This window comes from Tiliqua scincoides, chromosome 9, assembly GCF_035046505.1.
Source record: "Tiliqua scincoides isolate rTilSci1 chromosome 9, rTilSci1.hap2, whole genome shotgun sequence".
NCBI classification, from domain to species: Eukaryota; Metazoa; Chordata; class Lepidosauria; order Squamata; family Scincidae; genus Tiliqua; species Tiliqua scincoides.
The window spans coordinates 7,198,125-7,214,356 of record NC_089829.1 but is presented as its reverse complement, the minus strand read 5'-3'; the positions used below and the strand labels follow the sequence as shown (position 1 = coordinate 7,214,356).

Here is a 16,232-nt window from a genome sequence, read left to right as displayed (position 1 = left end):
TTTTTCAAGGGGTGCAATGGTGGGGTAAAAAACCCAATAGTTGCGCAATCCTTTGTACCCAGACCCTCAAAAGGTAGAACACAGAAGAACAGTACCTAAAAAATGTACACTCTCATACAATCTCAGACAGCAAAGTAGGGGATAGCAAAGGAAGCAAGAAGTGGGAAAGAGGTGATACATTCCATGGAGGGGGACATTTCTTTTTTGGCTACATGAAGACTTCAAAATTTGGCCAGAAAGCCTTTTATTTTACTTTAATTTTTTGACCACTCTTCCCAGAGATTGAAAAATCACAGACAAAATTCAAGATCTACAACGACTAACATTACATTAAAACCAATATATAATTACAGAGTTGGGAAGTGGAGCCACCACCAAAAATGCCCCGTTTCTTGTATCAGCCAATCAGATCTCTGTCAATGGTAAGCAAAGCAAGCAGGGCCTCTGGTGCAGATCTCAAGGAACAGGCAGCCTGATAGGTAATGTTTCCCTATTTTTAATTTGTTCTCATGGCCTGCTTTCTCCTGACCATGACTTCTTGAGGACAGGCCATACCACAGTGACTGAGCACCTGCTTTGGATGCAGAAGGACCCAGATTCAATCCCTGGCAGGTAAGACAGGAACATTCTCCAGTCTGAAACCTGGCATGCTAAAACAGTGGAGACAGCACCGAGGTAGTTGCACCACAGGTCTGACTCAGTATGAGGCAACTTTTCAGCATCCAAATACTTATTCAGGCAACGAAAGCTCTTTATTTCTAGACTCTTAATAGGAAGCATAAGAAGGTTTATCAGATTTTCAATACGCATGTAAAATCCAATCTGCATGTCTCCAAAAAACTGCATGCTTTATATATAATTTCTTGGACAGCATTTGTGTCTATTGGTTGGCAACCTTCAGTCTCGAAAGACTACGGTATAAGCCTGCAGCACCCGGTATTCCCACATATTGATTAAAAACATACTCATCATCTGGAGTTAGCTGCACAGGTTCGCTGGTGAACTGTGTATCAAAGTTATCCAAACCATAATCATCTGTGATCTGAGGCTGAAATGGAGGGGTTGCTTGCTTCTTTTCCAGCTGAAAGGGGAAAAAAAGGAAAATGATCATTTTAAAAAGCATTCAAATGAATGACAACTGGTTCACACAGTCCACTACATCCCTCCCCAGCATAGTTGTTTTTTTGTTTGTTTTTTTTAAACAGATGAGCCAATCATTAGGAATGTGCCTTTTCCATAACTGCAAGCAGACAGGTCTGACTTCTTGTGCATCTTAGGATTTGCTTTTTCCAAGAACACGGATTTTGGGTTTTCATGAATGTGAAAGATGGTCTGGAAGTATATGTCTTGAGGGAGGGCTTCCACTTGCCCAGCATCTACACAGTGGATTCATTACTTACCCTCTCTGCTTGCTTGCCAAGATACTCCAATGCCTAGCAAAGAGTTTGTTAATCTGAGGTATGTCTAAACGTTTGCTGAAGCTTTGTATAAAACATAGAAGCACTGATATCTAGATGTCATATGAAGATTAATAATGTATTTGGAAACTACTTTACCATCAAGTCATGGCCTTGGATACAGATTTCAAAAGGAAATCTATTTCTGGTTTTGTAGTTTCAAGAGAAAGTATCTGCAAGATTAAGACACAGTTCCAACCAGTATCTAAACACATGGTAGCTGGTTTGATATCCTGGTTTGTCAAGTAACCCCAGCTAGAATAAACCATAGCATCTCTAGTCTGGATATAATGGGAAGCTATGGTTTATTCAAAAGCAAATATATTCAGTCTCCTCCCCTCCAGAGACGGAGGGGTATGCAAACCTAAGCGTTTGTCTAGACCAGTCCACAATTAAACTTTTCCATTTGTCAGCAACAAAGTACTAATGACACATGGAAACAGCTGTATTAGCACAGCTGCTTGAAAGAGACAGCACAGTTTGTACTACATACTGAAGCAAGCAGTCAGCAGGTATATAAATTAAAAAACAAAGTAAACGTCATGACGACAACATAGACTAGACCTGTTGCAAGAAAAGGTTCAAGACACTGCCCAGATCCAGCATTAGAACCTCTGCAGTTTCTCTGGAAGGTCCTGTCTGTATTCCAATAGTCATTTCCTACCACTATACTTCTCTGGGACCAAAGATGTCTCTAAGTAGTTCTTACAGGCTTGGCCAGTTTTGGACTCCTGACTCTCAAACAGCAGCCCTCCATGCTACATAACACAAAATGCACCCGTTTGCTACACAGCCTGCACTAGGTCTGAAACCAAGGCAGCATTTAAAATTCTCCTGTGGTACACCGCAGGACTCTGCCACTTCAAAGGAAGAAAAAGAAAGTAAAAATCCTTAGGGCGCAATCCAAAGCGCCCTTTCAACTGACACAAGTCCCTTGTGCTGGCCAAAGTGTCGCAAAAGTGCCGTAAATCACTTTTGCGCCACCCTCGGAGTAGATAGACACACAGCGCTGTCTCTGTGGGGACGCAGCGCTGAACCAAGCAGCCTGGGGAGGGGCGCTGAAGCTGCGTGTCACTTTAAAAGAAACGGAGGCTTTTTCTGAGCCCCATGTGTTGGGAGGGCCAGCTGCTTCCCTCCGCCCCCTGAGCTCACTGCCCTCCTCTCCCTTCACCCCCACCTGCCCACATTTGTTTCCCTTTTCAATTTTGCCCGCTCTGCAGGCTTCAGGTCCCTGTTTTTCCCTGATTGGACAATTTCCCTGATTGGACAAATTTCTAGAGGAAAAGTTCATTAGGGTTACAAGTAATAGTGGGTAAAAGATGTTAATGTATGAGTTGTTTTTTTTCTAAACTAAAACCTCAATATTCAGGTTAAATTGCCGTGTTGGCACTTTGCGATAAATAAGTGGGTTTTGGGTTGCAGTTTGGGCACTCGGTCTCTAAAAGGTTAGCCATCACTGCTGTAGGCAGACATTTGAAAAAAGAAGGCTTTGCCCAATAAGTGGAACAGAACTGCACTTAAGTTTAAGTGTTGGGATTCCGTTTCTTACATCTGAAGCTTAGCTTGCCAAGGAATACATTCATTTGTCCAGTTAAAGCCAAACTGGACAAATGAATGTATTATTTGGCAAGCTAAGTCCAAAAGCAAAATAAATACCCATAAAATGAAGCACTGGCAGGGAAGCAAAGGTCCAGTTTCTGCCTTTGGCCAGGTGACCAAAAGCCTGAAGCAGACTGAAGTCCCAGCTCCCAGGAAGAACATCGCAGCAAGGGGGAGAACAGACTGCCCTAAGCCTCTGGCCAGTTTCAGGAAGCCGGTCCTGCCGACCGAAAACTCTGCTGCAAATGCCTGGGGACTCCAGAACCCCAAAGCGAATCACTAATGTCAGCCAGGGACTGAAGGCCTGCTGGGTTGGGTGCAAAGGTTCCAACTTCTTATGCCTTGTTGGAATTGGCTTCCAGGAGCCCTGAAGCTCATTCAATTGGAATACAGCACATACATTTCCCAGAAATAAGTAAAACATTCTTCATGAGAATAAAACCCAACGTTCACTTTCAGGGAAGGAGGGGATCCTGACTGGGTTATTCCAAGGGCCTGGCCACAGAAAAGATTTTTTGCTTCAAAATGGGCAGGAGATTCCCCAGTTCCGGTCTTGCCTGCTATGTATCTACAGGGTCTCCCCGGGGCACGTGCTTGATGTAATTCCAGAATAAAATATTCTCCCTCCCAACGCTGACGTTTTGCATCAGTTATTCTTTTTTAGGCACTTGCTCTGGAAATCTTTTGCAGTGTGTTTTTTGCAGCTCTGCTTGCTACCTTATATCCCCACACCAAGAAATTTCTTCCCACGCTAAGAAAAGCCTCCACTGCCCTATGTCCAGAGCAAGAGGAATGAGTAACTCACTCAGAATCTCCTCTGTCCACTGATGAGAAAATGCCATCAGGCCAAGTCCAACATCCCTTTCTACCAATACCAGCTATTACTAGTGCCAAGATCCACCTTTTTATATTCAGATATAAATCTATTTAAGCGATCTATTGAGCAAACTCTGCCCCCTCTACAAATCATAAATAAAAATGCACCCCATATCTTGCAATCTATGTTACACTCATCAGTAGAGGGGTTTTTTTTTTTTGGTTAAAAATACAACACATTTTGATGTTAAGATATTTTCCAGAACTTAAAATAGATTACTTTTTCTGTTAGAAATACTATGGCTGAATCTGCTGACACTGTATCACTTACCTAGTACTCTTTTTAAAGTGTTTAAAATTTAGAAAAATGAGAACTTGGAATGAGAATAAAAATACATAATACTGCTTTCTTCCTTTCAAATCACAAAATCTACAAAAAAATAAAACCATTTTCAAACACCCCTACTCATCAGTACTTATCCCCTGGGGGCTGGGTGCTAAGAATAGGCCCTCAGTTTGGCTGCACTTGTCGTAAGAGGCGACTAAACAGTCACCGGGTAGATGGGACTCGTCAGCCTGGAAAGGCAGCTCATCTGAGAGAAGGAAAACTCTGATCCCAAACCTCCACTGCCTTGTGGCTACATCCAGTTATGGAAAAGGCTTCAGGAGTCAACCTCGAGGCAAAATCCGGAGCCGGAGTCCCTGAGGCAGTTCATGGCTGAACACAGTCACGTTCTGGCAACTCCTGCGACGCCGCTGGAACCAACCGTATTGGCCTCTGCCCTTCCATTGGACCATTTCAGCGACGTGGAGAGGGGGGATTTGCTGCATGGGTAACAGCCTATCCTCCATACCTACTTTACCCAGGCTTCGCGCACTGGAGAGGACACTCTGTTCCAGAGCCACCATTCAGAGCGTGACACCATGGTCTTCCAAGACTGAAGAATGCCAACAAGACTCATCAGTTACAGAAACACAAGCTGCAGAGCCAGCAGGCTCACCAGCCCACCTGTTGCCTCAGGCTGCAGCCCACCTGTTTCTGGCCCCCCCAGCACCACCGCTCCCCCCCCCCATTTCCTGGATTTGAAAAGCAAGAGGAGAACAGAGTGGAAAACAGTAGGGTGGTAGGCCTGAGTGTCTCTGACCACTCTTCCCCTTTTCAGATCCAGGGAGCAGGTAGGAGGAAGAACAGCAGCAGTGGGCCATGTAAGTGTCCGGAAGTCTTGGGCTGGCCTTTAGAAGACTGGATTCAACGAAGCATGCAGACTCACATAAGGGCCTTATGCTCTCCCAGTGAAGTCCCAACTTTTGCTATCTTTAACACTGTGCCATCCATCCCATTCCCTCCCCTGCCACCCATGACCCACCTCAATCTGCTCAGGAAATAGCCCTGAAGTTCCGAAGCCTCTTCTGCAATACACAACTGACAGAGGGGCTGCTAAAAACCTCTCTCAGGCATCTGGGGCTTACAGAGCCCGTTTCACTGTTCTTTAGGTCTCTAGGCTGTGGAAATACAGGTGAGTTACCTGGTCTCTCATAAACGTGAGAACACTTCAAGATGCCTATTTTATTATTCAAGCAGAAAGAGGCGTTACAAATGCAGAAAGCACAATAAAAGTTAACTGGGAAAGGCTTTTTAAAGTGAAAGATCAATTCTCCGAGACATCATGCAATCAAGCTTTCAGGAGCAGCTGTTGCAGGAGATGGTAATGGGCTGGCTCTCAAATATACTACGTGCATGTATATGTTTATATGCACGTACTGTATCTGTAATATGCAATACAAATCAACACACTTACATGTGGTTGGGGAGGTAAGATTTACTTAGCTGAACGTGACAGTAATTTCGCTAAATGCAAAAATGTGCCTCTGAACTTCTGACCTTCTAGAAATGAAGATCCATTTTTGTTTATGCCAGTAATTACCAATACTCAAAGTTATTGCACAAAACTTTGAGCAGCAGAGGAGCAGTGAATGGCATAGTGAGCTTTTCACTCGCTATTTTTGGTGCTCTCCAAAAGGCACAGCAGAACTCAGTTTGAGAATGCAAAGTGTACTAAATCCACCCCATTTGCCACTACTGCCCTCTCCTTCCTCTTTTGCCTTTGTTGTGTGTTTCTACACCATGAGTCCCTCAGGGCAGGGTACTATACTAACAATTGCTACATATTCTGGCCCTAGGGATCAGGAAACTGTTGAACATGGCATAGGGATCCCCGAATTTCAAAGCCCTCCACAACTGTCTCCCTTGCCAGAGGCAGACCACTAGACCTGCAGCACAAGTCTTGGGAGGAAGCCTCACTGAAACCAGCGAAATGTACTTCTGAGTAAACATTCACAGACCTATGCTGTTAGTCATCATGCACCCTTTTGAAGTCAGTTTGCATTAGTGCAGTTGGCCAAAGGAGGTCATTACTCCTCTGGAGAAAGCCGGATAAATGCTTGCACAGAATGTGTCACTCCTTCCTAAAAATCTTCGTTGTGTTGTATATGGAGGCTCCCAAGTTTATAATTTTATGGTTAAATCCACTAAAATTTAATAGACGAAAATGCATCGTTTCAAACACGAGATTAGTGGCAGGACAACAGTGATGGGCTGTGAAATCAGACACAGTCTCAATGCACCTCATGCTGCAAACATTTTGTCCTTTCCTGCAGAATTTACACAGCTTGCAAAATACGAACATGCTGACATCCAGACTAGTTCCACAATTAACTCTTGGAAATAGGGTTACACTCCGTACAATGCTGCTCATGTCGTTGAGCCTCAGTGACAAGTGGTAATTAATCACATCCATGTCCGGTCCTTCCTTCAACAAACTCATGCTGATATACAAGAGACACTCCCTGTTTTATCCACACAACATCGGGAGGTTGAACCAATCCAGGGACTGATTCAGGGTCAGTTTCACAACCAAATGAGAGTTCAAGAAAAACCTTGCAACACATAAAAAGAAGTGCTGAGCAGGTGGAAAGTGAAAGCAGACAAGCAGCTCTAAATCACCGCTTGCCAGGATGTTTGGAAGCAACGAGTGCAAACCACAATTAGATGCAATGCCTGAACTGAGCCTTGGAAACAATACCTGACCACAACCAGTAGCCTGTGATTGCAGCACCAATCCAGACACCACTTTTCTGCAGTAATTCCACACTTGCAGCAGCAGCAGCAACTATGGAGCAGCCCCAACCTGGATTTTTGCTAGAATGCTTGCTTAGTTCACCAGGACATAGTTCTGAAATGTTCATGCAAACCAATCACCCCCCACAATGGGCAACATATGAAACTCAGAGTAATCCACTTTACCAGATCCCAGTCTATGCTGCGAAAGAACGTATGTGACTTGATGTCAGAGAATCCAGTTTGTGGCTGGCATCCAAGTCTCTCTTTGGGATCCTAGAGGCAAGAAGAAAATCAATTTTGTTATTACTAGATGATAGCTAAGTGTGAGGACAGACAGACTCCCATTCTGATGCAGAGTGGCCCCATGCATATGGCAGGATATGAAAGTACAGGTATAACCTAATTATCCATAGATTTTTTCACCCGAAGTTTTATCTGAACATGTTGAGAAGGGCCCTTTCAACTAAAGGAAAAAAGTCGTTTAATAGCCTTGATAATGAGAGAGACGGCAGCCAGCTGACAATGCATCAATCATTCTCTCTCCAGGCACTTAGAACAGCTTCCTTCCAAGGCAAGTGACCCTCCCTCCGAGCATGTGAAAGAAAGATAATCACTTTGCATTCTTTCACAGCACTGCGCCCTGGGTGAAGTGAGGGGGTTGCTGCCTTGGAGTGAAACCTTTCTAAGTGCCTAGAGAGAGACTGACTGTCTGCCTAATGACTCTGTCTTACATCCCAAAGGTCAGCAAGGCTGTTTTAAATCACCTAGCAAAGGGACATTTGGTGGAGAGGTAGCGGCTGTGGTGCATGTCGGCACCAACGACGTGGGCAAGTGTAGCTGGGAGGTCCTGGAGGCCAAATTTAGGCTTTTAGGCAGGAAGCTGAAAGCCAGGACCTCAAAGGTAGCGTTCTCTGAAGTGCTGCCTGTTCCACGCGCAGGGCCAGCTAGGCAGGCGGAGATCAGGGGTCTCAATGCGTGGATGAGACGGTGGTGTAGGGAGGAGGGGTTTAGATTCGTTAGGCACTGGGGAACGTTTTGGGACAAGCGGGGCCTGTACAAGAGGGACGGGCTCCATTTGAACCAGAATGGAACCAGACTGCTGGCGCATAACATTAAAAAGGTTGCAGAGCAGCTTTTAAACTGATCCCTGGGGGAAGGCCGACAGGAGCCGAGGGGCATCCGGTTCGGGACTCCTCATCCCTATGGGATGAGGATGGGGAGGTTAGAGAACAACAAGACAAAGGCAGGGTAGGAGAAGAAATTGGGAAAGTTAGGGAGATGGGATGTGATAGACGGTTTGGCACAACGAGAGGATGCGGGGACAAAGGAGCGAATAAGCAGCCCATCCTGGGGCATTCCGTGTATAAATGCTTTTATGTGAATGCCCGAAGTCTACGAGCAAAGGTGGGAGAACTGGAATGTCTGGTGACAAGGGAAAATATTGACATAGTGGGCATAACGGAAACCTGGTGGAATGCGGAGAATCAGTGGGATACCGAAATCCCGGGCTATAAACTCTACAGGAGGGACAGGCAGGGGCGTGTTGGAGGTGGGGTGGCCCTTTATGTTAAGGAAGGGATAGAATCCAGCAAAGTAGAGATTGAAGGTGGGTCCGACTCCACCGTAGAATCTCTGTGGGTTAAATTACCAGGCTTGTGCAGCGATGTAATACTGGGGGCGTGCTATCGTCCTCCAGACCAGAAATCTGATGGGGACCTTGAAATGAGGAAACAGATCAGGGAGGTGACAAGGAGGGACAGGGTTGTAATCATGGGGGACTTCAATTATCCTCATATTGACTGGGTCAATTTGTGTTCTGGTCACGATAAGGAAACCGGATTTCTTGACGTGCTGAATGACTGTGGCTTAGATCAGCTAGTCACGGAGCCCACCAGAGGACAGGTGACTCTGGATTTAATTTTGTGCGGTACGCAGGACCTGGTTAGAGATGTAAACGTTACTGAGCCATTGGGGAACAGTGATCATGCTGCGATCCGTTTTGACGTGCACGTTGGGGGAAGAATACCAGGCAAATCTCTAACAAAAACCCTTGACTTCCGACGGGCGGACTTCCCTCAAATGAGGAGACTGGTTAGAAGGAGGTTGAAAGGGAGGGTAAAAAGAGTCCAGTCTCTCCAGAATGCATGGAGGCTGCTTAAAACAACAGTAATAGAGGCCCAGCAGAGGTGTATACCGCAAAGAAAGAAGGGTTCCACTAAATCCAGGAGAGTGCCCGCATGGCTAACCAGCCAAGTTAGAGAGGCTGTGAAGGGCAAGGAAGCTTCCTTCCATAAATGGAAGTCTTGCCCTAATGAAGAGAATAAAAAGGAACATAAACTGTGGCAAAAGAAATGTAAGAAGGTGATAGGGGAGGCCAAGCGAGACTATGAGGAACGCATGGCCAGCAACATTAAGGGGAATAATAAAAGCTTCTTCAAATATGTTAGAAGCAGGAAACCCGCCAGAGAAGCGGTTGGCCCTCTGGATGGTGAGGGAGGGAAAGGGGAGATAAAAGGAGACTTAGAGATGGCAGAGAAATTAAATGAGTTCTTTGCATCTGTCTTCACGGCAGAAGACCTCGGGCAGATACCGCTGCCCGAACGGCCCCTCCTGACCGAGGAGTTAAGTCAGATAGAGGTTAAAAGAGAAGATGTTTCAGACCTCATTGATAAATTAAAGATCAATAAGTCACCGGGCCCTGATGGCATACACCCAAGGGTTATTAAGGAATTGAAGAATGAAGTTGCAGATCTCTTGACTAAGGTATGCAACTTGTCCCTCAAAACGGCCACAGTGCCAGAAGATTGGAGGATAGCAAATGTCACGCCTATTTTTAAAAAGGGAAAGAGGGGGGACCCGGGAAACTATAGGCCGGTCAGCCTAACATCCATACCGGGTAAGATGGTGGAATGCCTCATCAAAGATAGGATCTCAAAACACATAGACAAACAGGCCTTGCTGAGGGAGAGTCAGCATGGCTTCTGTAAGGGTAAGTCTTGCCTCACAAACCTTATAGAATTCTTTGAAAAGGTCAACAGGCATGTGGATGCGGGAGAACCCGTGGACATTATATATCTGGACTTTCAGAAGGCGTTTGACACAGTCCCTCACCAAAGGCTACTGAAAAAACTCCACAGTCAGGGAATTAGAGGACAGGTCCTCTCGTGGATTGAGAACTGGTTGGAGGCCAGGAAGCAGAGAGTGGGTGTCAATGGGCAATTTTCACAATGGAGAGAGGTGAAAAGCGGTGTGCCCCAAGGATCTGTCCTGGGACCGGTGCTTTTCAACCTCTTCATAAATGACCTGGAGACAGGGTTGAGCAGTGAAGTGGCAAAGTTTGCAGACGACACCAAACTTTTCCGAGTGGTAAAGACCAGAAGTGATTGTGAGGAGCTCCAGAAGGATCTCTCCAGACTGGCAGAATGGGCAGCAAAATGGCAGATGCGCTTCAATGTCAGTAAGTGTAAAGTCATGCACATTGGGGCAAAAAATCAAAACTTTAGATATAGGCTGATGGGTTCTGAGCTGTCTGTGACAGATCAGGAGAGAGATCTTGGGGTGGTGGTGGACAGGTCGATGAAAGTGTCGACCCAATGTGCGGCGGCAGTGAAGAAGGCCAATTCTATGCTTGGGATCATTAGGAAGGGTATTGAGAACAAAACGGTTAGTATTATAATGCCGTTGTACAAATCAATGGTAAGGCCACACCTGGAGTATTGTGTCCAGTTCTGGTCGCCGCATCTCAAAAAAGACATAGTGGAAATGGAAAAGGTGCAAAAGAGAGCGACTAAGATGATTACGGGGCTGGGGCACCTTCCTTATGAGGAAAGGCTACGGCGTTTGGGCCTCTTCAGCCTAGAAAAGAGACGCTTGAGGGGGGACATGATTGAGACATACAAAATTATGCAGGGGATGGACAGAGTGGATAGGGAGATGCTCTTTACACTCTCACATAATACCAGAACCAGGGGACATCCACTAAAATTGAGTGTTGGGCGGGTTAGGACGGACAAAAGAAAATATTTCTTTACTCAGCGCGTGGTCGGTCTGTGGAACTCCTTGCCACAGGATGTGGTGCTGGCGTCTAGCCTAGACGCCTTTAAAAGGGGATTGGACGAGTTTCTGGAGGAAAAATCCATTATGGGGTACAAGCCATGATGTGTATGTGCAACCTCCTGATTTTAGGAATGGGTTAAGTCAGAATGCCAGATGTAGGGGAGAGCACCAGGATGAGGTCTCTTGTTATCTGGTGTGCTCCCTGGGGCATTTGGTGGGCCGCTGTGAGATACAGGAAGCTGGACTAGATGGGCCTATGGCCTGATCCAGTGGGGCTGTTCTTATGTTCTTATGTTCTTATGACATTGCTTTTTCAATGGATTTGCTTTAATGTAATTTTTGCAATCCACATGAGTTCTGGGAACAGAACCCTTACGAATAATGAGACTCAACTTGTACTGTAATACAAGTTAAGAAATTTTTTTTTCTTGCGTCAAACTAAAGCTACAATCCTATATACCAGTGTTTCTCAAACTGTGGGTTGGGACCCACTAGGTGAGTCACAAGCCAATTTCAGGTGGGTCCACTTTCATTTCAATGTGTATTTTATTTTTAATATATTAGACTTGATGCTACCATGGTATGTGACTGTATGTGGGGAAATGTTACAGATCTGTACTTTTAACAGACTACTATGAATATGCTTTTAACAATGATGGTCAACTGGGCATACTTTTGGGTTAGTGTGGATAGGATTGCAGCCTTTGGCATGTTTGGGAATTTTTTTTTAAAACAGATTGGCAACTGCTTGGGAGGGTTCTTTATTTTGAATACATTTTTAAACTTATACATATTGTAAACTTTTAATTTACTTAATTGTTGTACAAGGGTGTTAAACATTTTCCTGCTTGATTATGTCACTTCTGGCCATGAAATCACTTCCAGGTTTATGACATCACTTCTGGTGGGTCCTGACAGACTGTCATTCTAAAAAGTGGGTCCTGGTGCTGAAAAGTTTGAGAACCACTGCTATACATACTTAACATTAATCTGGGAGTAAGACCTATTACTCAATTTGAGAAGACATGCATGGGATTGAAGGGTAAGTCTGTCAGCCTGGATCTTTTTTTGATCATTTATCCTTCCCCTCCAAAATACAAGATCTATTTAGCAGCTGCCACTTTTCTGAAGGGGACATGGCATCAAACTGACCAGCCATTTACTTACAACTGCCCTGCTGGATCATCAGACCAAATGGCCCATCTATTCCAGCACCATTTCCTTGACTGGCCAAACAGATGCCTCTGGAATCCTTAAAAGGAGGGCACAAAGGTAACAGCCCCTCTTCTTCCACTGCTCCCCTGAAAGCGGCTTTCAGGAGCATCTAACATAGTTGTTCTCCATGAATTTATCCAATTCCCTTATGAAGCCATCCAAGTGAGTGGCCATCACCACATCTTGTGGCAACGAATTTCATAGGTCCATTCTGCACAGTGTGAGGTAGTCCTTCCTTTTGTCAATCCTCAAGCTTCCAGTGGTCAGTTTCATTGGATGAACCTGGTTCTATTGCTCAGGGGAAAGGAGACAGAGAACCTCTCTTCCTCCTTTCTGAACCATACATAATTTTATAAGCCTCATTCATGCTGTTTGCTAAACTGAAAATCCCCAAACATTGTAGCCTTTCCTTTTAAGGAAGGTGGCCCAGTCCCCCACCCATAATTTTTCCCTCTTCTGCACCTTTATTAGGTTAATTGATTTAACAGTTTACATTTCATCACTCTTCACTGAGGAATCAACCACAAGTTTTTACAATTTAGTTTCTGGGTCTAAAAACTGCTTGTTTTGTTCTCAGTAGAGGCACGTCTGATAAGCTCAGACCATGGAAATTATGACAAATTGCAGCATTTACCTTATTTAAAAATCCTTTCAAGACATGAGAGGCCTTGACAGAAAGGAATCTTGGAATTCGAATTGGTTTTTCAAGGATAACTGTTGAACAAAGAAACACATTATTCTCAGATATACCACTATATTTAAAATGCCACTTTCATTACTAAATAGCTTACCACTCATTTAGCACTGAGGACTGGGTGGAGAGGAGGCCTTGCCCTCTAAGGAGGAAGGCCAGAGAATAGGAATAATAAAAATCAAGTAATTCAGGGATAAAAGGAAGGGGACACTGTCACAGGCAGGGAACAATAAAGAATGAACAAATGGCAAGAACAAAGAACAAGATGAGTATAAATTCTGCAGGGGTGCTCTACATTAACCAAGTGGTTTGTGGAACTCTGTGCATTAAGACAAGATTAAAGTTTAAAGACAAGTTCAAAACAGACACAGCTCAATTCTATATGCAAAATTATTCTGTTGGCTCAAAAATCCCAATGGACAGTGGTGGCCAACCTTTCAATTTTAGGGCTCCTGGACCTCTAGCGATTGTGTAGAGCAGAGAATTTCAGTAGGTGCAGCTTGTTAAAGGTTGGTTATCCCTGTCCTAGGGATAGTGTTGGTTAACACTTGTTTAAAAGTGTGGGCGGTAGTAGGGAACAATGATGAGGAGACTTCAGGATCCTTGAATGCTCAGGTAGCATCCTTGAGTACTTTTTACTACCTCAGTTGCAGCCCCCAGAGAATGACCTGCCCACATCTGGCAGCCTTCCAAGCTGGACTACTGTAATATGGCCTTTGTAGGACCACCTTGGAAGACTGTTCAGAAACTTCAATCCAGAATGTGGCAACATGCTCAGAAGCAGGAGGGAGCTTACTCAGGTGCACTGCACTGACAAAGTTGAGATGGATCAACCAGGCTCCCAGATTGTTTCTGAACACAATTCAAAGTGCTGGTTTTAAATACACCAATTCCATTCTCCCCCCACCCCTTCCACTTTTCTGGAAATTAGTAAGGGCACTTCTGTTACAACAGGAATCTTGAGAGCGAGGTGGGGGGGCTGTTTGGTGGTTTATCTGCAATCCTTTTGAGTCCATTTTGAAATAACTCCTTTAAGGAAGATTTGTAGGGGAAGATATTTGAGACCATTTTCTATTTAATCACAAGTCATCCTGAGGATCAACTGGGCCATCTTGCCAAGACACAAGTACAACAAATTTTAAAAGAATACCACTGCATACATGCAAAACAAAAAAATACCTTGGAAGAGGTAATCTTCAGTGTTCATATCTGGATTGTCAGTAATAATATCAAAGGGAGATCTTCCTGCCATCATTTCAAACATAAGGACACCAAGTGCCCACCAGTCCACACTGAACCCTGTTAACAAGAACAATGTTTAAGGAGGACTCTCATCACAGACTTCAGCACTTCACCTGCTTGCTTTGTCTGTGATAGGACTGTTTACAAACTGCAGAGCAATTTGTGGTTTTATGCCATCCAACAGTAACATACACAGGCTTAAGAAGGGGGTAGGCAAATTTTTTGCAAGCTATGCCTATCAACCACGTCCCACTACAAGACTACAGATCCCTATCATAACAAGACAATTTGGATAAGCTGCAATCATCAACCATCAGTTGAAAAGCAAATCCAAAAACTCAAGACTGTGATGGTTTGGCCACAACCGCAGAATGAACACTAGTCAACTGCCACACAAGCTCCTCCGGTGAGAGCAGCCTCCCTATGGGAGGGTTCAGTGGGCAGCACCAAGGAAAATGTGGTTCAAACACATTGAGGAAGAATCTAAGGAACTGTCTATTGACAAGGCTAGAAATATCGCCAACAATGGCCAAGAGCGGAAGCATGTCATGAATGACACATGGATCCTAGCAGCATATTGGTTGAGAGGACAACCTGCTCCCCAATCACCTGCTGTGGACTAAAGAAGATCAGCCAAGAGAGCCTCCTGTCTAAGCTCTCAAAATTGACAAGAGTTCCTCAGATACAAATACAATACCAATACTCAGTCCTTGTATAGTGTTTGAGTACGCAAACCTTGATGCTGTCCTTAAAACAGTAATCTTCATACTTCAGATAGGGAAGACTGAGGGCAGGAGAGACAGTGGTTTATTTAGGCCACCTAGTGAGTTCATGGCACCTAGTAAGTTCATGGCAGAGACAAAACTGAAGCCAAGGACAGCCCTAATGTGCAGCTCAATCTATTAGCCACTGCATAACATAAGCTTTACTTCCTTTGGCACAATGTCAAACACCAGGGAGGACTGGCTTGAACTGGGCTTTCTAGTCTTCTCAAAAATGTATAATTATTATAGGAAACCTTTCCATATTTTTTCTTCACAAGAACAAAACAACTATGCACAAGAACGTAAAACAGTGCAAAAAATTTTTGGTGTTAAACCTATGTCCACTTATTGGGGAAATGCATGACCCCAAAAGATGGAGCACATCAATACTGGTCTGGAAGGAACACCTGTCATTACCTGCTGCAATTAAATCAAGACATGCTCCCCCCAGCCTAACTCACCATACTCCTCTCCTCGTAGAATCTCTGGGGCGATGTAATTTGGTGTTCCGCAGAAAGTGCTTGTAGTGTCCCCAGGCCCCAATCCTTCCTGCAAGAACAAATACCACAGATAACCTATGAAAGATAAGCATGATTGTGCAGCCTGTTCTGCTTCAGTTGGGGCAAACTTCAGCCCTTTACAAAGCTTGCAAAATTCAATAGTTCACAAGTGCATTCCTGTCATGCAACTGAAACTGTCTCTCCAGAGTTTTAACATCACAGCCTCAAAATCACCAGGGCTACAGTGTCAACCGCTTATTCAAACTGATTGATAAGTATATGGGGACAATTAAATTTGATCCCCGATTAGTGACCCAAGACCCCATCTGAAGCTCTGTCCCAGGCCTGTCAGGTAGTCCATCAGTCCATCTGTGCACTTGGTTTCAAAGAGAAGTCATCTGACTGCATGAGACAAGGGTAAGGGAAGATTCGTGCATGTGTGCAAAGCATAAATGTTAGGTGAAGCAGGTGGCAGCTGTGACAGTAGGGTGTGGGGCTGCATTTCATGTCGGACCCATATAATTTTATATCTCCACTGATCTATCAGCTCATGGCTTTCTCCCAAGTTCCAGTCATGTCAAAGGCCTGCCTAGCCTACTGTGATGACCCCCTAAACACAGAAAGGATGCATCCTTTGCAGATAAGATTCTCTTGGCCTTTCCCTGCTGTTCTTTTGTTCTTGTAGGGGATGTAGAAGAGCCACAAGTAACCCATCCACACCTGTTTCCCAGATGCGGGAGTATCTTGGGCCAGAAGAACAAAAGAACA

The 16,232-nt window shown here is 44.6% G+C and overlaps 1 protein-coding gene across 2 annotated transcripts in view; it reads right to left on the bottom strand.

The window, feature by feature from the left end:
• PRKCZ (protein kinase C zeta) overlaps positions 1-16,232 on the bottom strand; it is a 122,408-nt gene that overhangs the window by 2,878 nt on the left and 103,298 nt on the right. For both annotated transcript variants that reach the window (XM_066636820.1, XM_066636821.1), the window contains exons 14-18: positions 15,426-15,513; positions 14,138-14,257; positions 12,899-12,978; positions 7,177-7,266; positions 966-1,081 (exon numbers count right to left, since the gene is read on the bottom strand). In XM_066636820.1, the coding sequence (XP_066492917.1) occupies positions 966-1,081; positions 7,177-7,266; positions 12,899-12,978; positions 14,138-14,257; positions 15,426-15,513 (494 nt within the window). The remainder of the gene's footprint in view (positions 1-965; positions 1,082-7,176; positions 7,267-12,898; positions 12,979-14,137; positions 14,258-15,425; positions 15,514-16,232) is intronic.